Source organism: Vigna unguiculata, chromosome 3, assembly GCF_037176805.1.
Source record: "Vigna unguiculata cultivar grain cowpea cultivar isolate G323 ecotype 2 chromosome 3, ASM3717680v1, whole genome shotgun sequence".
NCBI classification, from domain to species: domain Eukaryota; kingdom Viridiplantae; phylum Streptophyta; class Magnoliopsida; order Fabales; family Fabaceae; genus Vigna; species Vigna unguiculata.
Window position 1 is genome coordinate 27,336,271 of NC_140794.1, and position 10,405 is coordinate 27,346,675.

The 10,405-nt window shown below is 38.3% G+C and overlaps 1 protein-coding gene across 2 annotated transcripts; it reads right to left on the bottom strand.

Moving 5' to 3' along the window:
- Positions 1-221: 221 nt before the first annotated feature.
- On the bottom strand, positions 222-3,073 carry LOC114175236 (uncharacterized). Of its 2 annotated transcripts, XR_014993268.1 has the most exons (4): positions 2,838-3,073; positions 2,336-2,719; positions 737-1,786; positions 223-628 (listed from the first exon to the last, which is right to left on the bottom strand). XR_014993268.1 is itself a non-coding variant. In XM_028060006.2 (3 exons), the coding sequence occupies exons 1-3, from the start codon at positions 3,045-3,047 to the stop codon at positions 824-826; spliced, it is 1,557 nt and encodes a 518-aa protein (XP_027915807.2). In that variant the 5' UTR covers positions 3,048-3,073; the 3' UTR covers positions 222-823. The 2 variants fall into 2 exon arrangements, 1 of the variants encoding a protein (XP_027915807.2); XM_028060006.2 differs by having other exon boundaries at positions 222-1,786.
- Between the last annotated feature and the right edge of the window lie 7,332 nt (positions 3,074-10,405).

Genomic DNA, 10,405 nt, shown 5'->3' on the forward strand with positions numbered 1-10,405 from the left:
TGATTAAAAAAAAGACATAATGTAAATGACATTTCACATTTCAACATCTACTTTTGTGTTCCTCATGTAACATGACATTTGACATTTCAACGTCTACTTTTGTGTTCCTCATGTAACATGTTCAAAATTGTCATTGAAAACCTCTTCCCAATAACAAGCTCAAACCATTGTTAAGGAATTTTTAACTATCTTCAAAATCTCATTTTCTGGCGGTGGATAAAAATGAAAAACAATAAAATAAAATACACCGATTATGTAGATTTTCCTGTGTCAGGAGATAGAAACCACCCAGGATGAATAATAACATTTCAAAAACTCCTGAGAATTAATGGAATACATCATCAATCAGGACTCCTGAGAATTAATGGAATACATCATCAATCAAAACACATCTTACTATTGATGGAATACTTTAGTATGAGGGAGGGGTCTACAAGTAGAAGGCAAAATTCATTTATACAAAACAAAATTTAGCATGCTCCTACAACCACACGATCTTGTGACTGCCCATCAAAACACGTACCTATCTTTTTGTCAATAAGACTCCTCATCAGCTTTATTGTTCTCCATAACAAATAGGGGAATTATCGTGTTTGTAGATAGATAGGTTCATCCAAAAGCCAAAGAACTGGTATGACATGATATAGAGACAGATGTTTAAAAATATTACTCCCATTATCATAGACATAGAGAAGAGAGAAACAGAAAGACTTGCATCTATCATGGGTTAAATTACCTGGTTTTTTATGCTTCCCTTAGCATTGAGGAAGTAGAGTGAATTAGGAGACCCTGTACTCATGCATGCTTCCAGTAATAATACTCTCTATTTCTGAGATTGACTAAGTGGCCAGCATCCATCAATACCTTGAACTTTACGTTGGACTGGCATTAACCGCCATGGGTTATCTTTTTCTTCCCCTTTTGACCGGGAAACCTCACCCGACCCATATTTTGGTTCCGATTCTTGCCTTAGTTCATCAGGTGACTTTGCCTCTTCTGAGGCTAATTCATGACTTTGGTTATCAGCTTGAGATTGCAATTGGTCCTCACATACATTTGTATGTTGATTTGGTTTAGGAAGCCATCCACGGCCTCTAGCTCGAACATGCCGTTCTTTATGCTGACGTTGATCGTCTTGCTTTTCATATGGGATTGGATTTTCATTCAGTTTTGGTGGCCTGCCACGACGACCTCTACCTCTACCTCTACCCCTCCCTCTATTTCGATGGGTAGATTGTCCATGTTGTAACTGCTCATCACATTGCTCATCACATTGATTAGCTTTTCTACTTAATGTAGGAGGTCTGCCCCTACCTCTCCCTTGACCAAATCTCCCTAAACCTCTGCTCCCGCCGCCGCCGCCATACTGATCCTGCTTCTTCATTTCGTTTATATTTGGCTTATGTTCGTGAAGATTGCCATCATCTGAAGGCAACAATGACACTACTGGACAATTTGCTACCGTCTGTAATTTTCGAGGCCTTCCTCTGAGACGTTTTGGAGGCCTCTGCTCAAAATCCCAGGACATAGTGTCCTCGTCTTGGGTCCCTTTAGATCTTTCTTCAGTATAATGCTGGAGTTCATCGTGAACATTTACTAAAGTTGATGAAGCTTTTCTTCTGGACAATCTACCTAAATCAATATCTGAAGAAACTTCATGTTGCATCTGTGTTGGAGGTAACTTTATTTCTGTTGATACTGTGCCATCCGGAACCGACAATTGACCACACTCCAATTCTTTTGGCGGCGGGGAGGAACAAGTTGTATCCATTTGCAAACTGCAATCCTGTTTTGACATTAACAATTTTAGAATGTATTAATTTATAATACAGAATCAAATAGAACGGACAAAGATTCAACAAAAAAAATTAATAAAAATTAATAAAGTATTGACATCAATGAAACACGATTACGAGGAAGCATAACATGGAATATGTTTTAGGAGGCATTTTCTCTTAATTTGTGTTTATTATATCATGACTGTTAGCTAGCCATTATAGCAAGCCAGTATAGCAAGCTCGCCATTATAGCAAGCTCGCCATTATAACTTAAGTAGCTAAATTGAGTAAAATAGATTGAAAACTGAAAAAAAGATATGGAGAGGGTTTGAAACAAAGGTTTATTGACATGTGATGGACCATGTAGGGACAAAAAGTCAAGAGTTTCAAATCCTCAATCTGTCTACTACTACTCATAAGGTCAACAAGTACTAAAAGATTATCATTTGAGAGTCTACCATTCATGTCATAAACACAGAGTAGGTCAAACTGTAAACCCTCCCAATACAAACAAAACAACCACATCAAAATCAAGATTTTACCAAATGTTGCATCACCTGATTTTTTGACTCTACAAAACCCCTTTGCGGTTCTACTTCCTGGTGTTGTTGACTTTGTTTTCCAAGCTCTAGTACCCGTCCCTTTTTGCATTCTTCTTCAGCACTCTCTGCCTCGCCACGTTTATTACTTCTCCGTTTGCCCCTCTTCTTCTTCTCGCTACCCTCACATTGTTCCTTCACTTCATCCTCAGCCTTTAGCACATACCTCCAACCGGAAACGCGGGCAATCTCCCCTATCTCACAAAGCTTCTCCAATTGCAGACCTAGAATCCTGTCATGAGCCCACGGTAAATCACTGTACTCCTTCTTAATGAACTCCGATATCGCTTCTTCCGTCGACCCCGCCTCATCCTCTAACCCTAATATCGCACTACGTATCATCTACAAAACAAAAAAGAAAAAAATAAAACACCGCACGCATACATACAATAACGTAAATGCACAGCATTACGAATCCAAAATCCGAAAAACAAAACGAAAAAAGAAACGATAACGATACCAAGGCATAAGGAGGGTGCGTGGGGGTGATGAACGCGGGAAAAAGGTCGCGGAGGCGGTGTTCGATGAGGGAGGAGTGGCGCGCGTGGAGGGAAAGCGAAGGGTCGACATTTTTGAGTTGAGAAACGAGAGAGTCTCTGAGGTGAGCCATGACGCGCGTGGTTCTGGAACCTTCTTGGTGGTCTGGTCGGGGATTTGTTCGCGTCCTCATGAGTGTCTCCTTCGAGAATTGTGTTGGTCCCAAGTTTCGGTGACACTTCACGTAAAGTGGCTTGCAGGTGCAATATATCTTCAGCTGAAAAGGCACATTTTCAACGCGACTTCTACGAAGACGTTCCAAAATAAGTGGTACAGCCGCGGTGGTGGACCACTAGCGTATGACGGCGCATTGGAATTCGTAGGTTTTGCAGATACTACCCTCACTTCTTCGGTGCTATGTTCATTTCTCATGCTTCTTTTATAAATTATTTCATTATAAATCATTTTTAAATTAAACAAATAATAACTAAAATATTACCCTAACACCTACACGACTTTTATCTATTATCTCTAAAAAAAACGTAATGTAAATAAGAAGTAATACATTATGTACCAGAAGTGGAAGTTTAATGTTTATATGTTGTGTCTTTAAACTATGATGCTGATTTTAAAATATATTAATTTTTTTTTAAGTACTAGCATTAACATCAATGTATTTTATAAAAGAAACTAATTATTTAAAAAACAAAATTTTGATAAATAAACCCTTGACAAACTCTCTTCCTTGACTTTCACTTTCGAAACTTTTGTAGGTCTCGTTGTGTCGCCATTCCTTCTCAAGCTCTTTTTGGTGTCTTGTTGCTTCTCCTCCATAATTTGTTGCTGCATACGTTCATCTCAATCCTTCTCTCGGAAGGTTGCTTCCATATTTAGGGTTTGGTACGTTCTTATTTGCACATTGCTTTCATCCTCATTGTTTATGTTTTCGTTTCCATTACTTTTGTTGTTCCAGCGTTGAAGTTCGACGACATTGTAGGTAAGTTTTCCATCTTCCTGTATTTTGTTATTTTCGAGGTCTTGTTATTTTTCTTTTTCTGGGTTTAGATTTTTCTTTTTCTGGGTTTAGGATTTTTTTTAAGCCTATGTGTTTGCATCCCTACTCTCCATCCCCTATTTTCGTGTGCTATGTGTTGTTGAATGTTTTCATTTTGTAGTTTTGGAGATATTTTTTATATTTTGGGAAAAGTAATCATTTTTCTCTTAAATGGTGATCTTGAGACAATAATGATTCCATAACAATAAACTTAAATGACGTCGGGTTATTATTTGAAATATTTTAATATAATTAAAATATTATTCTACAGTTATTAATATTTTTATTAATATTTTTATGGATTTTTACTTTTATAATAAATGTTAGTTAATTTATATTTTTTTTGTTACAAATTAATATTTTATTTAATCGTGTTTATCTTTTATCAATTTTCCACCCAACTTAAAAGGACTTTTTTATTTTTTACTTTCATTATTATTAACTTTTAAGTCATTTTTATACTATTTGTAATTATTTTGTATCTCCACAAACTAGTAATACATACATCTTCTTTCGTTGTTATCCATTTGATATATCTAACCTTAATACTACAATCACAAAATCAAAATTATAAATCATTTCTTGCCTAATGTTAGAGGTCATTCTAGTACCGAATACCAACAAAGCATACCACAACTTTATATTTAATTCAACAAATACAACTTCATAACTACTAATGTGCACGTAACGTTTACCATATATGTTGTAAACACATTACTATAATCTTATGAGCTATGTTCATTACCAAATTCATTAGAAGATACAATATATTCCATATCAACATCATCTTCACTCGCAGACACCTTAACACCATCAAAATCATTTTCAATAAGAATTCATCCATTTTTTTTTTGCCTTAAAATTTTTAGGAAAATACAAAACAAATATTTTTTTATTTTCATAAAATAATTTCTAAAATAAGGGTGTGTTCTAGAAAAAGCAATCTAGAAGCATAAATGTACTTTTCAAAAAGACCATTCCAGAAATGTCAAATTTAATTCTAAACAAAGAATTTTGAAATGAAGAATTTTACACTTTTGAAACGAACTTCCTAGAAAGCACATTTATGCATCTGAATTACTTTTTTTTTTTTAAAAAAAAGGTTAAATATGTTTTGAGTCTCTCAAGTTTTGGTGAATTTTGGAATTAGTCCCTCTTCGAAATTTTGTATGAATTTAGTCCTTCGTCTTTAGAAATGTGTGGATTTAGTGCTTCTTACCAAATTTTGTTAAGTTTATTTGATATTTTAAACGCATTTTATGATAATATTTGAGTTAGCAGCGAGAAAATGTGTCAAACAGTGTAAATGATTCAAATACTATCATGAAATGCGCTTGAAATGTCAGATAAACTTAAAAAAATTTGGTTAAAAGGACTAAATTCACGTATTTTTAAAGATGAAGGACTAAATTGGTCAAAAGTTTTGAAGAGGGACTAATTCCAAATTTCACTAAAACTTGAGTGATCAAAAACATATTTAACCAAGAAAAAAAACACACTACCCTTATTTTGAAACTATTTTTCCATAACATAAATTCAACCCTACTATAACAAAATTATATTTTCAAAAGTGTTATGGTTTTTTCATCTACTACTTCCAAAATGATATCTCCATATTGCTACATTACTCGTTTGGAAACACGAATCTTGAAGCATATTTCCCACCTTTCACACCAATTTTGGATTATGTTTTCTAGAAGGATAATGATACTTTAACCCACTTTTTTTGACCAATTTTTAATCCATCACTCTTATCACCATTAGATCATCACATCACTACAAAAAATTAAAATAGATGACCTAAGGGTGATGAGAATGGTGGGTTAAAAGTGGGTCAAAAAAAGTATGTTAAAATATCATTATCCTTTCTGGAAACGTGTGTCTGACTTTCCATAACTTCAACTTCACCATTTTACCCTCTACCTATCTATCTATACATTACAAAAACCACATTCTACATCCTAATGTACCTACCAGGGTCCGTCTAAGTTTCACAAATTAGCAACAAACATTTCTTCTTGCACCCCCAATTTTTTTTCCTACACCTCCATAAAATATTATAAAATATATGGATTAAATATGTTTTTATTAATGGTCATTCTGGATTGCCTAATCTGTAATATAGTACCAAATTCCATTGTGCATTCCGAATTGCTGATTTCTGGATTGGCTAATAAAAATATATTGTGTGTTCCGGTCTCAAATCTAAGGGAGACGAAAACCAAGAACAAATTACTCCTCTAGCTCTTATATTGATAGATATACGTTTTCCCTTTTCTAGAGTTCATTAGTTCTGGTTCCAGAAAGGTCCTCTATCTCTTCCTCTCTTCTCCTTTATATAGGACTCCTACCTACCTTATTCGTAGGAAGACGTGTTAGTGTGGCAAAATATTAGTAACTAATTCCTATTTTTCCGCTGGATATTAAATTTCTTCCTTTTAGGAATGAACTAACCACCTTGGCCCAAATCTTGTTCGACCCACATTGTACTTGGTCCAAATCCTGCTCGTCACCTCGGCCACCTTGGCCACCTCGGCCCAAGTGCTCGTCACCTCGGCCCAAATGCTCGTCACCTCGGCCCAAATGTTTGTGACCTCGGCCTGTGACTGAAACTCGTTGTTTTATGATAAATATTTATCGAGTCGGAATCCAAATGAGCATGTTGAAGTCGACCATTTCTTGGACCGACCATTCCCTGAACGGTACACTATGGGATTCGAGAATGCATTCCAAATTAATCAATTTGAAATTCATGTGTGATTTCTGAAATAAGCCATTATGTATTGAATCAAGAGTAGTTTCATTTTCTTCTTTTTCATGCAGGGATACAGCTCTTCTCCCCCAATTTCTTCTCCTTCAGCAACCAACACAAACCCACTTCACTCAACACTCATGTAGAGAGGAGTGACACAAGGAGCAACACCACACGCACCAGTCTCGCTCAAAAGGGCAAAAAATCTTCCCATCCCCATTCGTGCTCAGTACCAAGGGCCATTTTCTTCTCTAGCAGCAACCATAAGATTCATGCATCACCCACTTCATCTTTAATCTCTAGTTCTGGCTGTTAGTAATTTTAGGTCATGCATATATATGACACATAATTAAATGTGTTACGGCCATTATTTATTAAGCCAAATCATAAAGTGGTATGACTAAATTAAAGTTTTGGCTAAAGGCATATGTCATGAAAATAAATATTGTGTAAAGACCATAAAGTAATTTCTAATTTGATGAAGGGCCAAATTAGAAATACTAAAACTTAAGTAATTAACAGTTTATAAATGGTCGTGGTATGTAAGACCCGGGATAATTAATTAATTAATGTGGGTAGAAGGAACCTTTATGGCATTAATTGTTGTTTGATGTGATGTGGAAAAGTACTTGCTCAAATGGTTGAAAGAACTTTGATTGTGTGAGAGGACTTGGGTTTGAGTCCTATGTATGCCAATTATGTGTTGTTGTTTTATGATTTATTTTAATAATTAGTAAGAGTGTGGAATTTGAAATGTAAACATATGTTGATTGTGTATATCACCAAATGTGAATTGGCATGGTGGTGGTGCTTGGCATTGTGGGTGGAAAGTCACGGGTTCAAACCGTGATGAGAGTAAATTAATCTCTTTATTTTTGCTATAATGCTTGTGGTCTGAATGTGAAAGGGTGGGAAAGCCCTAGAGAAAGCGGGCAACCAAGGGAGTTGGAAAAACGGTAAATTTCGAGTTGAGGTATCTCTAATGGGCATAATGCATGTTATATGAGTTTAGTGTTGCATTAGAGTGAAGGGGAATGTTATACATTGTTTTGGAATGCTCTCGCCTAAGCGAGTTCTCGAAGTGTGTTCTTGTGTGTTTTGTTGAATACTCGTCCAAGCAAGGTTTTGTTGTGGTTTTGGGCAAACGTGTGGCTCGCCTAGGCGAGCACATCTCGTCTAAGTGAGATAACTTGATGATATTGTTGTTTAAAACTCGCTCAGGCGAGGTGTGCTAGCTTAAGCGAGGCTGAGGGCTTAACCTGGGCGAGGGGTCCCTAGCTTAAGCGAGTTTAAGTGGATTGCTATGTTTTTCATGCCTTTAAGAGTGCGTTGGCTATTTTATGCTAAGGATAGGATGTGTTTGCATGTGATTGGTGTTTGGGCTTGAAGGACTAAGTCCAATAGGGGTCTGGGATGTGCTCGGTGGTTGGACACATGATGGGCATGGAACTGGTTGAGTTCCCGTCGGTTAATATTGGGCGAGGAGTCCTTAGTATGGTGATTGCATGTGTCGAGCGCACGATGGGCAAGGAACTGTGATGTTCCCGTCGGCTACTATTGGGCGAGGAGTCCATAGTATGGTGATTGCGTGCGTGCCAGGGTCCAAGTGTGAGACTTGGATGTTTATACTATAGGCGAGGATTCTGTAGGGCAGGACTATGAGCGGGATAGGCTCATAGGGTTGGACCACGGATGAGTCAGTTTCGTGGGAGCACAGGGAAGTCCTAAAACCTAGTTCATGCATATGACTCATGAAGGACTATGAGGTCATGGTTGAGTGATTTGGAAATTGTGGGTTTTGTACTTATATGATTTGGGTAGGGAAGCATATTTATTTCAGATATATCTGTTTATGTTTTATTGTGCATAGCTCACCCTATCTGTGTGTGTGGCGATGATCAGATATCTTGTTATCCGGGAGCAGATGATTTGACAGGTGAGCCAGGAGACGCTTAGACTCGGAGCATGGGCTAGCTTGGGGATTTTTGTACATGTATTATTATCTTGGTTTTTGAGAGAATTATGTAATCATTTCGGGAGCCATTGGATTTTATTTCAGTTTTATATGTATGGACTCCTGGTTTATGACAGTTATTTTAAAGTTTTAAATTTCCCGCGTTTTTAGGAAATAGTTATAATCAATGCGGTATTTATTTTGATTGGAATTTTATTTATAAAAAAAAATTAGTAATATTCCTTAAGGATGTTACAATTGGTATCAGAGCAAAAGTTTTGAAAATATTTTTAAAATATTTTGGGGTTAGTGGGGAGTGAGCTTATCGATGTATTGTTTGTGGTATGCTGTGTGTTCAATGTGAAAGGTGTGTGATTTTGTTTGACTAAATGACTGATTTTTAACAATTGTAATGTGGCGTATCCAGGCTATGGCTGCTAACAGGAGGAGGAGGAGTAGTGACGCTGATGACATCGCGGAGGCGATTCACCGCATGGTGGATGCGATGTAGCCACCCGTAGCCGCACAGCCTAGGACAACGATTGCACCAGTCAGGGTGCCGACTGTGGAGGACTTCTTGCGCCACAAGCCAGCTGAGTTCACTGGCAAGGTCTCCCGTGATGAAGCGGATGCATGGCTCCGCAAGTGTGAGAAGATTTTCAGGGTGATGAACTGTGAGGATGAGCAGAAGCTGCTCTTTGTTACCTATCTGCTGAATGAGGATGCAGAGTATTGGTGGACAGGTATGCAACAACAGATGGAGACTCGGGAGGAGCCGGCTACCTGGGAAAACTTCAGGATTCGTTTCTTGGAGAAATATTTTCCAGATACTGCTAGACAGGATCGGGAGGCAGAGTTCCTTGCGCTGCAGTAGGGAGATATGTCGGTACAGGAGTACGTCAACAAATTTGAACACTTGGCGAGATGTTCCTCACAAAATATGACTGAGGAGTGGAGGTGCTTGAAGTTTGAGCGAGGACTCAAACATGAGTTGAAGAAGGTGGTGACACCTCTGGGAGAGAGGAGATTCTCGGTCTTAGTGGAACAGGCCAAGAGTGCTGAACATTTAGAGAAGGGCCTTGGTCCTATGGTGAGCCGACATCAAAATAATGTCGCGGAGGCTAGGCAGATGAAAAAGCCGTATAGCCGACCTCAAACATCTCAGGGTCCCAGTTGCTACCAGTGTGGCGGATCCCACCTGAAGAGGAACTGCCCTCAGTTGGCAGGCGGAGTAGGAGGTTCAGGCGACCGTCGCAAATGCTTCATATGCGACAAACCGGGGCACTTCGCCAATAACTGCCAAGAAAAGAAGAGTATTGGCACGAAAGAAACCTGCAGCATCGCCAGCAGAGCGAGTTAGGGCAGTGGGCAGAGTCTTTGCCTTGACCACCACAGAGGCTACACGGTCGGGTAATCTTATCCTTGAACCTTGTATATTGTTTGGTAATGTAGTGCTTGTGTTGTTTGATTCCGGGGCAACCCATTCTTTTATTTCTAATGTGTGCGTGGGGAGATTGCAATTGGTGACACGTGATTTGGGATGTGAGTTGCTTGTTTCAACTCCCTCCTCAGGTCAAGTGGTTACTAGTTCAGTTTGCGTTGGGTGTTCTATGGAGGTGGCAGGTCGCAGATTCAAGGTGAACCTGGTGTGCTTGCCTTTGGAGGGACTGGACGTAATCTTGGGGATGGACTGGCTGGCTAACAATCACGTCATAATTGATTGTGGACGGCGCAATTTGGTATTCCCAGAGCATGAAGGACTAGAGTTAATCTCGGCTCAAAGGGCGATAA

What these genes read in the sequence shown, in the direction of transcription:
- LOC114175236 (XM_028060006.2), bottom strand. Translation starts at nt 3,047, where the DNA reads ATGAGGACGCGAACAAATCCCCGACCAGACCACCAAGAAGGTTCCAGA. An exon ending in CGCACCCTCCTTATGCCTTG is followed by an intron (nt 2,720 to 2,837) that starts GTATCGTTATCG and finishes TTTGTTTTGTAG; the next exon opens with ATGATACGTAGTGCGATATT. An exon ending in TTGTAGAGTCAAAAAATCAG is followed by an intron (nt 1,787 to 2,335) that starts GTGATGCAACAT and finishes ATGTCAAAACAG; the next exon opens with GATTGCAGTTTGCAAATGGA.